Source organism: Rana temporaria, chromosome 5 (assembly GCF_905171775.1).
Source record: "Rana temporaria chromosome 5, aRanTem1.1, whole genome shotgun sequence".
Taxonomy (NCBI): Eukaryota; Metazoa; Chordata; class Amphibia; order Anura; family Ranidae; genus Rana; species Rana temporaria.
Window position 1 is genome coordinate 42,285,697 of NC_053493.1, and position 15,619 is coordinate 42,301,315.

The 15,619-nt window shown below is 44.7% G+C and overlaps 1 protein-coding gene across 1 annotated transcript in view; it reads right to left on the minus strand.

The window, feature by feature from the left end:
- The window catches only part of CUBN (cubilin), a 365,663-nt gene that overhangs the window by 131,031 nt on the left and 219,013 nt on the right, over window positions 1-15,619 (minus strand). Inside the window, exons 33-39 of the mRNA XM_040352464.1 lie at window positions 15,048-15,164; window positions 12,987-13,100; window positions 11,244-11,372; window positions 9,746-9,878; window positions 6,601-6,806; window positions 1,800-1,981; window positions 1,514-1,709 (exon numbers count right to left, since the gene is read on the minus strand). Of these exons, the coding sequence (XP_040208398.1) occupies window positions 1,514-1,709; window positions 1,800-1,981; window positions 6,601-6,806; window positions 9,746-9,878; window positions 11,244-11,372; window positions 12,987-13,100; window positions 15,048-15,164 (1,077 nt within the window). The remainder of the gene's footprint in view (window positions 1-1,513; window positions 1,710-1,799; window positions 1,982-6,600; window positions 6,807-9,745; window positions 9,879-11,243; window positions 11,373-12,986; window positions 13,101-15,047; window positions 15,165-15,619) is intronic.

The window sequence follows — 15,619 nt, forward strand, 5'->3', positions numbered from 1 at the left end:
TTGGTTACCTCCCCCAGTCACCCCCTCTCCCCCCACAGTTAGAACACACCCAGGCTACACATTTAACCCCTTCCTCACCCCCTAGTGTTAACCCCTTCAATGCCAGTCACATTTATACAGTAATTAGTGCATATTTATAGCACTGATCGCAGTATAAATGTGAATGGCGCCAAAAATGTGTCAAAAGTGTCCGATGTGTCCGCCATAATGTCGCAGTCCCAATAAAAAAAATCGCAGATCGCCGCCATTACTAGTAAAAAAAAAAAAAAATAATAAAAATAATAATTCTGTCCCATATTTTGTAAGCGCTTATTGCGATTTTTTTTATTATTTTTTTTTTTACCAAAAATATGTAGAAGAATACGTATTGACCTAAACTGAGAAAAAAAATTTTGGAAAAAAAAAATTTGGCTATTTATTATAGCAACAAGTAAAAAATATTGATTTTTTTTTCAAAATTGTTGCTTTTTTTGTTTTATAGCGCAAAAAATAAAAACTGCAGAGGTGATCAAATACCACCAAAAGAAAGCTCTATTTGTGGGGAAAAAAGGACGCCAATTTTGTTTGGGAGCCACGTCGCACGACCGCGCAATTGTCAGTTAAAGCGACGCAGTGCCGGAAGCTGAAATTTCACCTGGCCAGGAGGGGGGTATATGTGCCCGGTATGGAAGTGGTTAATAGAAAGTCCCGCCTCCTTTGATGGTCATCCAGAATAGTCATCCAATGGCAGCGCCGAAGACGGGACTTCCAATTACAGAGGCTGCACGTAAACAGGAAATTCTCCTGTGTGTGTAGGGCATTCGTCCCGCCTCCTCCCTGTCCCCTCCAATGCAGCCAGCATATACATCTTTTGTGGGTAGGGGATCACCTGCCTACATGTCATACCTGGAGCTATATTGTAAAGGGGATCACCTGTCTACATTTCATACCTGGAGCTATGGCGGGTAGGGGAATCACCTGCCTACATTTCATACCTTGAGCTATGGTGGGTAGGGGAATCACCCCCCTACATTTCATACCTGGAGCTATGGTGGGTAGGGGAATCACCTGCCTACATTTCATACCTGGAGCTATGGTGGGTAGGGGATTACCTGCCTACATTTCATGCCTGGAGCTATGGTGGGTAGGGGAATCACCTGCCTACATTTCATACCTGGAGCTATGGTGGGTAGGGGAATCACCTGCCTACATTTCATACCTTGAGCTATGGTGGGTAGGGGAATCACCCCCTTACATTTCATACCTGGAGCTATGGTGGGTAGGGGAATCACCTGCCTACATTTCATATCTGGAGCTATGGCGGGTAGGGGAATCACCTGCCTACATTTCATATCTGGAGCTATGGCGGGTAGGGGAATCACCTGCCTACATTTCATACCTGGAGCTATGGCGGGTAGGGGAATCACCCCCCTACATTTCATACCTGGAGCTATGGCGGGTAGGGGAATCACCTGCCTACATTTCATACCTGGAGCTATGGTGGGTAGGGGAATCACCTGCCTACATTTCATACCTGGAGCTATGGTGGGTAAGGGATCAGGAGACATGTAGACAGCGGTCCACTCCAATAGAAAGCCCGTTCTACTTATACTGTTGTCACTTGTGAACTGAACAGTCACTGAACTGCCGGAGGAGAACAGGGAGGGCGGTGAAGTGACTCCACAGTATGTGCCAATGATGTGATAGTGAACGTCAGGACCATCGTATACCTGCAATGCAGCAAAGACAGCCATCTATTAGTCTGATAGTAAAAGATAAAAAAAAGACACAAAGGCTGTAAACGGGAAGATAAACTTTACCCGTAATCTGTCATAGGAGCAGGTTGCTTGGTCTTCGATATCTATTTGCAGGACTCTAATCTCAATAATTTGTCCTGATTGCACATTAATTTTCCAGATGTAATTGGAGTGATGAGGATATTGTCTGGGCCAAAGAGGAGATGCAATTTGTCCATTGGTGCCGTCTAGATTGTTCCCAAACACTGGAACATTAAAATGAATACATTTATATGTGTACATACATAATACATAACACATACATACACACAAACCTCCCAACTTTTTAAGATGGGAATGAGGGACACCTATCAGCAAAAGCATGCAGGCAAAGGACACACCCCTTGCCACACCCCCTTAAAGGAGCATTGTATATAAAAAAAAAAATGGTGCTTTTTTTACCACTACTATTTATTTTATATTGGTTTTTGGAATTTACAAATGCAGCAATTTAGAATTTGGATGAAAGGTTTAGCCCTGGAAAACACTTTTTGATAGATAAACAGTGCATTTTATATAGATCTAACCAAAATGAGGGGCAAATGAGGAGGAAAGAGGGACAAAGGGACATTGCTCCAAATCAGGGACAGTCCCTCGAAATCAGGGAGAGTTGGGAGCTATGATACATATAATAGAAAAAAAAATTCTATATTGAGCTGACAACTCTGCTTTAGTTGCCTTGAAATCTCAAGCAATGTCAGCACTGCTTGAGTTCTACCAAGTTGAACTACAGAACACCTCTCATGTCTGTTGTGTCAGAAATTTAGAGCTGTCCTGTGTTCTGTGCATATTTCCCATGTACTCTCAAAGGAGCTGATTTACTAAAACTGGAGAGTGCAAAATCTGGTTGAGCTCTGCATAGAAACCAATCAGCTTCCAAGATTGAATGTCGAAGCTTAACTGAACAAGCTGAAGTTAAAAACTGATTGGCTGCCATGCACAGCTTTACCAGATTTTGTACTCCTCAGTTTTAGTAAATCAACCCCACACAGTCTATTTAGCCCTCCTAGTTCTTATTTTGGTACACGGAACAATTAGTCTCTGTGTTGTGGAGAATAGGAATGGACAGAAGTTTTGAGTCGTTTAGTAAAAGACACTGGGCAGAGCTGACAACACTTAGGCCTCGTACACACGACCGAGGAACTCGTCGGAAAAGACACATCGTTTTCCTCGACGAGTTTTGTTAGGCTTGTGGAGAAACTCGACAAGCTTTCTTTGCGTACACACTGTCAAGACCAAATCTCATCGTTCTCAAACGCGGTGACGTACAACACATACATGGCAGGGGAAGTTTGATTCCACTGGCACAACCCTTGGGGCTGCTTTTGCTAATCTCATGTTACTGCGTGTTTAGTAAAAGTTTGGTGAGAGACGATTTGCACTTTTCAGTCTGTTACAGCGTGACGAATGTGCTATCTCCATTACAAACGCTACTTTAACCGAAGGTGCGTTCCCGTCTCATACTTTATTCTGAGCATGTGCAGGTTTCTAAGCATACACACGAACGTGTTTCTCTTGAAAACCAGCCCGCGAGAAACACGACGAGGAAATTGAGACTCTGGTCGTGGAAAAAGAGAACTTGTTCTCTTTTTTCCTCGACAGTTTTCTCGATGAAAAGCATACACACAACCGTTTTCCTCGGCAAAAAAGCTCTGCCACCAAGTTTCTTGATGGATTCTGTCGAGGAAAACGGTTGTGTGTACGAGGCCTCAGTCCACAATAATGATGTGTGTTGTCAGCACGCTACAGGATTTAGGAATGTATTTCTGACAGACCCACAGGTATATACTGTTGCGATGTGGTGACCTTCTTTATGCACATTGGTGCACTGCAGTAACATTCATTCTTAAAGAGGATGTAAACCCTGATGTCTTCGGCACATGCAGATACAGGGGGATATCTCCTAAACCGTCCAGGTTTAGGAGATATCCAGGATAGCTACAGGTAAGCCTTATTATATGCTTACAAGTAGCAAAAATGGGTATGTTAAGGCCCATACACACAGTCGGACTTTTTGCCAACAAACTTTAAAATGAGCACGTTTTCAAAATAGTCCGACCGTGTGTACGCTCCATCGGACAAAAAGTTCGGTCTGCAAACGGACAAACTTTACGTCAACAAGAGTCCGATGGTGCCTAGTCTGACTGTGTGTACAGCAAGCAATCAGACTTTTGTACAAAGTACAAATGCGCATGCTCACAAGCAAGGACCAGCCGGAAGCGTTCTGTCTGGTAGAACTAGCGTTGTATTTGAAAGAGCACATTCGTGACGCAGCAAGTTCTGAAATCAAGAAAAGCAGCGCACATTCTCTTCTTCTTTATGATGTGATAATACTAAAAGCTGCTTTTCTGGTGATACTGACGGAGTAAAAACAAATGTCTTTACTTTGGATTAGTGTATTTTGGTTATATGAATCAAACATATTTCTATATTTTTTTGTGGGTGAAGTTAGCACAACCCCATTGCGTAACATGTCTGCTTGACGAACGGACGTTCAGAAACAAACAAAATTGCACAAAACTGAAAATCACGAATGCACACAGACGAAACCTCTACTAACTCTCGATTAGCAGAAGGAGCCCGAAGGGTGACGCCGGAGAATTGAACTTCCTCTTTTAAACTCTCGTCAGTGTGTTGAAACGTCACTACGTTTGTGTTTGCTGCCGAAAAAGTCAGAGCGTGTGTATGCTATGGGTGTGACCGGACAACTCCCTTCGGACAAAAATCCACAGAAAAGTTTGTTTGATGTCCGACCGTGTGTATGAGGCTTAAGGGTGTACAACCACTTTAATGGCACCCCAATACATCTTGCCAAAGCACATGTGTTGCGGTGAACCAGAATGCACGGTAATGCACTACCGTACCCCGTGCTACATTACATAGCACAATACATGCACCTGATCGGATGCATTTTGGTGTATTAGGCAGCCCATTAATATGAACAGACTACTGTAGTGGAATGCACATTATTATGCTGAGTAACACGTTAGCATGAATGTGTTAACAGTAGGAGGTTGATTTACTGGAGCTGAAGAGTGTAAAACTTGGTGCAGATATGCAGGGATTTTTTTCTCAGAGAATTGGTGCAGTAACTGACCCACGACCCTCAAACCCCCCCTAAACCCCTCTCAAATGGGTGTGGTCAAATTTCACTAATGGTGTAAAGGTCTTAAAGGGGTATTAAATACCAGGTTCGAGTTCAGGGGTTGCTATGTGCAGAGTTCAGGGGTGTGCTGCACACAGGGTGCAGAGTTCAGCCTTTTTCCACAGCTGCTTACCTCTGCATCCTCCATCCACATCTCACTTTCACCCCTGTTCAGCTCTGACCTCTGCATGGATCCCCAATTCCACTGCCTCCATCTTTTCCCTCCCTCCTTAAAATCTCCACCATCTTCCATGTGTCTTAGACCTCGTACACACAACCGTTTTCCTCGACAGAATCCATCAAGAAACTTGGTGGCAGAGCTTTTTTGCCGACGGTCGTGTGTATGCTTTTTATCGAGAAAACTGTCGAGGAACTCGACGAGGAAAAAAGAGAACAAGTTCTCTTTTTCCTCGTCGGGAGTCTCAATTTCCTCGTCGTGCTTCTCGTCGGGCTGGTTTTCCACGAGAAACACATTTGTGTGTATGCTTAGAAACTCGCACATGGTCAGAAGGGTGGCGCCAGTGGAATCAAACTTCCCCTTTATAGTGCCGTCGTACGTGTTTTACGTCACCGCGTTTGAGAACGACGAGATTTGGTCTTGACAGTGTGTACGCAAAGAAAGCTTGTCAAGATTCTCGACAAGCCTAACAAGGAACTCGTCGAGGAAAACGATATTTCATTTACGTCGAGTTCCTCGGTCGTGTGTACGAGGCCTCACACATCCCAAAGGTGCTCTATTGGGTTGAGATTTGGTGACTGTGGAACTGAATATTGCAGCCAAGGCTAGTTTTCATTTCTTTTCTCTGGCCCAGATTCAGGTACATTTGCGCTTTATTTGCGGAGGCACAGCGCAACGATTTTGCCCTGCGCCCCCGCAAATATTTTGCGCTGCCCTCGATTCACGGAGCAGTAGCTCCGTAAATTGCGAGGGCGCGCCGGCAAAATTGCCCGGCGTAAGCGCGCGCGATGTAAATGATCCCGCCGGGGGCGGGAATCATTTAAATTAGGCGCGCTCCCGCGCCGAGCGTAGAGCGCATGCTCCGTCGGGAAACTTTCCCGACGTGCATTGCGGCAAATGACGTCGCAAGGACGTCATTTGCTTCAAAGTGAACGTGAATGGCGTCCAGCGCCATTCACGATTCACTTACGCAAACAACGTAGATTTTAAATATCGCGACGCGGGAATGTGGGTATCCTATAGCATTGGCTGCGCCTGCTATTAGGATGTGTAACCTTGCGCGAAACCCGACGTACGCAAACTACGTAATTTGCGTACGCAGGGCTCGCGCAACGTTGTGAATCGGTGTTAGTATGCAATTTGCATACTATACACAGATCACAATGGGAGCGCCCCCTAGCGGCCAACGCAAGAATGCAGCCTAAAATCTGCGTGGCATAAGAGCCTTATGCCACGCAGATTTTAGGCTGCAGTCGGCGTAGCGATGTTCCTGAATCAGGAGAATTCGCTACGCCGGAGCAAGTAAGCAATTGCGCTGTGTAACCTATGGTTACACAGGCGCAATTGCTTCTTGAATCTGGCCCTTTGTTTTTTTTGAAGGACTATTAATTTTTGGCTTAAATCCTGAATTGTGTAAAAACTGAAAAATCACTATGATTTGAAAAACAAACCTGAAATCAACATTAATATTTAATGTATTTAAAAAAAAAATATTTACTTACTATGGGAAAAGGAGAGCCTGAAGCCCGATCCACTTACTGACGCATCAGACACAAACTTTACCCAGAGTATGTGTCCGACAATAGAAGTTACATTATTGGGCAGATTGGCTCCGCAAAATCTCCCCAGATATGCGCCTCCGGCATCACCTTCCCTGATTTCCAAATAATCCTTTGAACAGTTTTCACTGGACTGCAGAGAGAATGACCTGCATATGAAGGATAGACATAAAGAGTAATATTCTTTACCAAAATAATAAAGACTTCTTACAGATCCTATCAATGGTAAACTATAGTCTGTTAATTGTTAAACGTAAAAGACATTGTCCTAAAACCCAACTCCACCTACAATTTTCTCATTCATTTTGCATAGGGGGGGAAGGTAGGGTTGCCACCTGTCCGGGATTCACCTGGACAGTTTGGGTTTGACATCATGTGTTCGGGTTTCAGACTGCCTGAAATCCGGACACATTATTCAGACTGGACTATGGCTTCCCAGCAGGGTTGCTGGCAGCTAATGTCTAAGCTGAGAGTGTCTGTTACACTCTCTTTCACACTGCTCAAAGCCAGCACTAACCACACCCCCCCCCATACACACACAGAGGTGATAGGAGAGAGGGCTCGATCTGCACCTCTTATCCTACCCCTACCCTACCCATCTGTGTCTGTCCACACTCTTATCCCCAACACTGTACATCAGAGTTCTCGGTGTTCCCCCTTAGATCAGAGTCCTCTCTGTACATCAGAGTTCTCAATGTTCCCCCTTAAATGAGGGTTCCCAGAGCATCCCTTATGTTAGAGTGCCCAGAGTTCTCCCTTACAGAGTCTGCAGAGTCCCCCTTACAGTGAAAGGGAACTCTGCGAGTTTAGATGTAAAAGAGGAACTCAGTGGATTCAGATTTAAAGGGAGACTTGTTATTAACTTCATATGATTAGAAATGTTATGTAATAGAAAAATATGCAAGGGCCTGTCTGGTTGCATACAAATTGATTCAGGTAGAGTTAGGCCGACTTATCAGTAGATAAGTCGACCTAACTCAGAATCTACGCCGACTTATGTTTAAGCGTATGCTCAAACAGAGATACGCTTAAACATAACTAAGATAGGACGGCTTGCGCCGTCCTATCTTAGGTTGCAATTTTTCGGATGGCCGCTAGGTGGCGCTTCCATTGCGGTCGGCGTAGAATATGTAAATGAGTTGATACGCCGATTCACGAACGTACGCCCGGCCGCCGCAGTAGTTTTACGCCGCTTCCGTAAGGCATAAGCAGGCCTAAAGTTATTCCAGTTTTTACACAATACAGGATTTAAGCCAAAAATGAATAGTCCTTCAAAAAAAACAAAAAAAAGAAATGAAAACTAGCCTTGGCTGCAATATTCAGTTCCACAGTCACCAAATCTCAACCCAATAGAGCACCTTTGGGATGTGTGAGGCCTCGTACACACGACCGAGGAACTCGACGTAAATGAAACATCGTTTTCCTCGACGAGTTCCTTATTAGGTGGAATAACAATGTTATAGTATGGCCGCTGTTCCCGGCGCGAGATTCAAATTTTTTACGTCGTTTGCGTAAGTCGTCCGCGAATCGGGATTTACGTTGTTTGCGTCCACGCCGAAATCAATAGGCCCGTGCGGCGTACGCAGTTGTAAACAAAAGGTAAAAAACGTGAGGTCAAGCCTGATTAGCATTAAACACGCCCCCCCAACACATTTGAATTAGACGCCCTTACGCCCGCCCGCTTTAGGCTACACTGCCGTATATTAGCAGGCAAGTATATTGAGAATCATTACTAGCCTAGCTAAATTACGGCGGCGTAGCCTAAACACGCTAAGCTACGCCGCCGTAACTTTATTCCAATGTACCTGAATCTATCTAAAAGTGTTTAGATTTGACCTCATATTGTATGGTTTTGGTAAATCTAAAGGAAATCTATAGAAGAAAATTGTATAATGTATGGCCAGCCTTACTTGGGCTATACATAAATAAATAAATAATTGTAAGCAGTTTTAGCCTAGGTTCACACTGCTGCGAATTCAAAATCGCAGTAAAATGCGCGATTTTACCGCGATTTCGCGGCCGCGATTTTGCCGCGATTTCGGCCGCAATTTAATGTAAATCGCGGCCCGAAATCGCAAAAAGTAGTACAGGAACTACTTTTTGAAATCACAGATGCGGTGTCGCACTGATCAGGACAGTGCCATTGCCGACAATTGCCGCCGATTTGAGATGCGATTTGACATGTCAAATCGCATCTCAAATCGTTCCAAATCGTACCCAGTGTGAACCAGGGCTAAATCATGGCTCATCTTCCTGCTTTTTTTTCAAAATCTGGTGCAGCTGTGCAGGTTAGCCAATCAGCTTCTAAAGCAGGCCATACACGGTCTATTTTCGAACAAATTTTCTTTTCAAATTCAGAAAGTTTTTTTTTTTTCTGATCCGATGATGCCACCATTGATTTTCGAAATTCGGCCGACCAAGCCTTCATGTTGCCGGGAATATTCGTTTCTCTCCAGGAATATTCTTTTCTTGCACATGCGCATTTTTTTTCTATTACATTTCTCGCACGATTCTCCCATCATTGATCAGAAAATCGTTTGTTTTTCAAAAAAATTTCAACACGTCGGATTCCTCAAATTTGTTTGCCGCACGAAAATCGGCTGTTGCTGCAGCCCACTAACGGTGACAAATTCGTACAAAAATTCTTTGATACGATTTTCGAAAGAAAATTCTTTCAAAATTCGAACCGTGTATGGCCGCCTTAACTTTAACTTGTTCAATTAAGGTTTGACAATAAAACCTGGAAGGTGATTGGTTGCTGTGCAGAGCTACATCAGATTTTGCGCTCTCCAGTTTTAGTAAATCCCCCCCAATATTTATTTTAGTCGGGCTCTAGCAGATATCACAGTATGAGGCCCGAGTGATCCTGCAGGATTTATATATATTATTATATAAGTGTCACAGTTATATGTCTTGTATTCTATGGGAGAAATCCTACGAGTGTCAGCAGCACCACGCTTTGTATTCCTTCCAAGTTGCATTTTATGTTGAAACATTTGTTAAAGACTTTTCCTGCCAGACGCGGCACTTCCTTCCCGTAAGGTCATTAAGATGAGAACAATATGAAGAAAGATAGGGAGGGGATTACATGAAAGACAGTGCGAGACGGTTGCCAGGAGCACTGATAATGTTCCAAATGCACTCCAAGTTTTCTGCATAGTTTTCTGGATAAGAAGGGCTGTTGAAGGCGCCGTTCTCCATGTGTAAGTCACCTCCACAGGCTGAAGAAAAAGAGAATACATATCATTACTATAGGATATCTGAGCATGGACTAGAGAAGAGGAAAAAATAATTATGCTAATCGGCTGTGTCCAATCACAGCCGATCACATGTAAACATGGAAGTGCTGGTAATTTCACTCTCCTCGCCTCACACTGACAAAGTGTGAAGGGAAGAGAGCCGATCAGCGGTATCTCCTCGCAGGGGAGACCTGTACAGGTAATCAGTGCAGCCTCAACAGTGACCAGCAGTGATTCCAATCAGTGACCAGCAGTGATGCCAATCTGTGCGAATCAGTGATGCCAGTCAGTGCTGCCTTTCAGTGCCTGCTCATTAGTGCTGACCATCAGTGCCGCCTATCAGTCCTCATCAGTGCCGCATATCAGCGCCACCTATCACTGCCCATCAGTGTGGTATAATAGTGCCTCCTCATCAGTGCCCTTTAGTGCCACCTTATCAGTGCCCATCAGTGCAGAAACATTTTCTGACAGAAACTAAGAAAAACTTTGTTAAAAAAAACATTAAATGCACATATAATCTTAGAAGATTATGTAACGTTTAAAGTCACTTAAATCCCCTTCCTTCCCCATTCTGATACTCGGTTTAACCCTCCTAGCGGTATTCCCGAGTCTGACTCTGGGTGAGATTTTTTGGCTGACTCGGGCTCGCCTCGCTGCAGCCACAGGCTTGGTTTACTTACCTTGTCCCTGGATCCAGCGATGCCACCGCGCTGTGTGAGCGAGTGGGACCTCGCTCAATTCACACAGTGCCTCTGTGTGCCGCCGATCTCCGTCCCCTGCGACGTTACGACGCACGGGGGCGGAGAACGGCGCCAAATTCAAAAAGGTAAACAAACACCTTACATACGGTATACTGTAATCTTATAGATTACAGCAGTGTTTCCCAACTCCATTCCTCAAGGGCGGGAACACAGCGACCTAGAACCAATGGTGTCTGCCCTTTAAATACCCCTCCCCAGCATGCACAGCGAGGTGACCAACGCTTCTGATAGGCCGCTGGGAGGAGATATTCAACTGCACTTAACCCTACTGCTGCCACCTGTCGGCCTGGGGCGGAACTCAGTATGCACAACAGTACAGCCAAAGCTGGAGCAGAGGCCCTCAATTTAACCAAATAAACAGGTTCAGAGCCAACTACCTCTCTGAACTTCCCCTAAATTTATAATAGCACCGGCTCTGAAAATAGCCAGGCGCTACAAGTATATCAACCCCAATAGCTCAGTTCTTAAAATTCTGATATATGGTCAGAGTTTTCTTTAGTTAGCCCCAGCACCTTTCTTTATATGATATTCAAAAACAAAAGCATATATTTGTTTTGCAGTTAAAAGTAAAAACAATGACTCCTACCTGAGGTTGATGCGGAGTAGGTAGCACGGAATCCTTTATATGTTGAGTAACTATTGGAGACAAATTTGATCACAAGGGCATTGCTGAACGATGTAACAGGGTGAGGGATTACCTGACCACAGTAACGTCCTTAAAAAAAAAGAAGGAAAGTGAAAAGGTCAAATACACGTCCTGTACAATCAGTTTTATATTTACTCCTAAAATAGTTGCTATGATCCATTTCCTTGGATGAGACTGGAAAGATTACCAGTAGCACTCCATTGGCACTCTAAAGCAGAATAATGGTTTTACTCTACCACCACAATTTAGGGTCAATATATGAGTATACCCAGGGGTGGACTGGGACCCTGGGGCCCACTGGAACAAGGGACAAGGAGGGCCCACTGAACTAGAGATTATTTAGTTGGGTTTGGAATTTGCAAATCTGGAGAGCCAGAATCTGCCATGTAGTAGCTTTGTGCAGAAAAAAAAATTCTTATAGCTGAAATAATTATGGACTCAACTTTTGAGGTAGACCCACTTCTCAGTCAAGCCTCGTACACACGACCGAGGAACTCGACGGGCGAAACACATCGTTTTCCTCGTCGAGTTCCTTGTTAGGCTGTCGAGGAACTCGACAAGCCAATTTTCTCCATTCCCATCAAGGAAATAGAGAACATGTTCTCTTTTTGGCTCGTTGAGTTTCTCGACAGTTTCCTCGATGAAAATGTACACACGACCGGTTTCCTCGGCAAAAAATATCTCCCAGCAAGTTTCTTGCTGGTTTTTGCCGAGAAACTCGGTTGTATGTACGAGGCCTAAGTCGTGCCAGGCCATCTACTGGGTTATCATATGGCTCGCTCTGGACAGCCACCACTCTTTGGTTTTAGTGATGATTTTGCCCTACACACTCAGGGCCAGCTAGAGGACCCTCTAGTCTGCCCCTTTGTATAGCTGTGGAAGGGTGGCAGTTTGGTGGGGGGGCATACTGTAAATCTTGTGACCAGGGCTGCTGTTAGAAAACCACATGGCCCCCTACAGGCAGTCTGACACGGGCCCCATAAAGAAAACCTAACACAGGGCCCCATACAGCCAATACTTCAGTTATGAACTAACACCGTGTGTGATAGGTACAGATCTCTCATTGTGTTCATTCAGGAATGGAAGGGGCTGATAAATGTAACATATTTACCTAAACCTTCCTCGACTCCCAATCTTGAAGGATCCTATTGTGTGCTTGCAGCTGCTGATGGGAAGAGGGGGAGGAATACAGCAGCGATGCGGGGGGTAGGGGGGCTTGGGCACCAGGGGGAAATGTATGGTGTACAGGGCGGGGGCAGTTACTGGAACCGCTCCTTTGTATGGATCTCTCTGCAGCAGCTAAAATACAACAGGAGAGGAAGCCAGCTTTCAGCTGCTGCAGAGAGAGCCATACAGGAGATTGGTTCCAGTTATTGCCCCACTACTGCACTGATGACCCTGCCTGCCCACATTTAATTCACTCTGTTGCCTGGGCCCCCTGCTGGCCCGGGCCCCTTACAGGAGGACTGGGGTACCCCCTTATCTACGGCCCTGCTTGTGACTAGAGATCTGTATGAAAGACATAATAAGAGAGTGAAAGACCCGGTCAGAAACGTTTCAACCCCTTCTCCACAATACAAGTATAAGTTTGACCAGTCACTTTTCCCCCCAGTCTTACCTTACATAACTTTTTGATACATAAATATTAAATCATTTGAAACAGTGTATCAATTCATAACATACCTTTGGACGGTGAACCATAATTGTTCCCATCTAAAATCTCTACAAAATCTTCTGTACAATTAAGATTTCTGCCTTCAGTTTGAAAGTCCGTAAAAGACACAGTGACATGGTTAACTGGTGAGATATAATAATGGGAAAGTTTTAAATTAATGTGATTGTAAATGATCACCCTGTAAAACCCATTTTTCCCTTTTTTAAGTGACCTCATTCTCTTTGTTCTCAGCTGCATAAGAGCTGGGGGGAGGAAAAGCAGCTCATTCCTGGAGGTCCGACATCCTAGTGTGAGTGGGAAGCTGTAGGGTAATTTGTTCAAAGCAGCCATTCTCAACCAGGGTTCCATGAAAACCCTAATGCCTACACACGACCGTTTTTCATGACGAGGAAAATGCAATTTTTTAAATTGGTCATTAAAAACGATCGTGTGTAGGCTCCAGAGAATTTTTCTCTACGTGAAAAATGGGCATAAAAAATTTAGAACATGCTCTATTTTTTTCTCGTATTTTTTCACATCGTCGTTTTTCACGTTGTGAAAAGCGGTCGTGTGTAGGCTTTAACGGCGGGGGAAAAAAAACGTGCAGGCTCAGAAGCAAGTTATAAGAAGGAAAATTGGCATAATCAACCCAAAGGGTGGCGCCAATCGAATGGAACTTCCCCTTTATAGTGCCGTCCTACATGTTGTACACCACTGCGCTTTGCTCAAGCATTTTTTTTCACAATCGATGTGATAGAGTAAACTGACCCTTTGTTTAGAAATTTTGGAGACCCCCTGACCTTGGGGATGGGTAAAGAATACTAATGAACATATCATACCCACTCTGCACTAAACAAAGCTAAGTTTAAAGCGAAGGTTCACACAAAAGTGAACCTCTGCTTTTTGGATCCCTCCCCCCCTCCGGTGTCACATTTGGCACCTTTCAGGGGGGAGGGGGGTGCAGGTTTTTACACCACTTCCGGGTTCTGACTCGGGAGCACGGGAGTCCAGCCTCATGACGGCACCCCCCCCTCCCTCTGTCTTCTGGGAAACACTGTTCCCAGGAGAGAGCGGGGACCAGTGACGCGTGCATGCGCAGTAGGGAATCGGGCAGTGAAGCCGCAAGGACCTCCGCTTTAATAATTGAATGCAATAATTCACTCCCTGCCCTCAAGGAGCCTACAATCGAAAGTCCCTATCCCACATGCATAAATACACATACAGTGGAACCTTGGATTGCGAGTAACGTGGTTAACGAGCGTTTCGCAATACGAGTGCTGTATTTCCTAAAATCCTAACTCGGTTTGCGAGTGTTGTCTCACAAAACGAACAGGATTCAGGCCAAAGTGGTGTGCAGTACCACGTTTGGCCTGAGGTGGGGGGCGCCAGAGCCGAACGGATTGGCGCCGTTTAGAAATGCATGGAAAAGCCTGAAGACAATTTGGCTGACCTTGGCAAACCTCGGAAAGGCTCGGGAATGGAGTGTTTCTGAGGTTTGCCGAGGTCAGCCGAACTGTCCTCGGGCCTTTACGACCGTTTCCGAGGCCGTTTCCGCCTCTGGCCGCATGTGGTATTGCATTCCATTGAAGTCAATGAGGAACAAATTATTTTATTTTCCATTGGCTGCAATGGGGAAACTCGCTTTGATATGCGAGTACTTTGGATTATGAGCATTCTCCTGGAATGGATTATGCTCGTAATCCAAGCTTTCACTGTACTAGGGTCAATTTAGACGGGTGCCAAATAATCTTCCAGCATGTCTTTGGAGTTTGGGTGAAAACTGGAGTACCTACACAAGCACAGGGAGAAAATGCAAACTCCATGCAGGTAGTGTCCTGGTTGGGATTTGAACCAAGGACCTACTTTCTGTAGAGCTGTCAGAGATTTAATTTGATGTGCTATATTGCTTATTGGCTGATGGCACCTTCAATTTAAAATAAAACTAGTAAAATTCATATCTGTAATATGTGTAAGTCTGTATTACAATACTAAACATCCTCCAAATCGACAGGCTTGCTTTAAGAAGAAAAGAGAAGCTTACAAAGCAAACTTTATTTAGTTACATCGGTGACCGAATCCAAACAACTTACAAGGTTCCGAGGCTTGTATAATCCATGAACAGTTTTGATTGTTTGGGTAGTTGGCGGGATATAATGGTGAGGAAATAACTCCACCAATGGAGTCGGTCACAATAGAACTTCCAAATGCTATAAAAAAACATCAGGAAATAAATCAAGGTCAGTAGAATTTTTACCTTTTATGGCATAAGTATTAGTTTATATTCCCAAGAGCTCTCAGGATACACAGTAATATTACATCACCTATCTGAAAGAGCTTCATAAACATTTCAAGAGGACCTGTCCTCTGCCTATAAGAATAACTCTTAGGCCCCGTACACACGACCGAGTTTCTCGGCAGAATTCAGCCAGAAACTCGATCGGAGCCGTATTCTGCCGAGAAACCCGGCGTGTGTACACTTTCGGGCCGAGGAAATCGTCGAGTTCCTCGTCGAGCCAAATAGAGAACATGCTCTCTATTTCCTCGTTGTTCAATGAGGAAAGTTGGCTCGCCGAGATCCTCGGCGGCTTCAACACAGAACTCGACGAGCAAAACGATGAGTTTTGCCCGTCGAGTTCCTCGGACGTGTGTACGGGCCCTCATA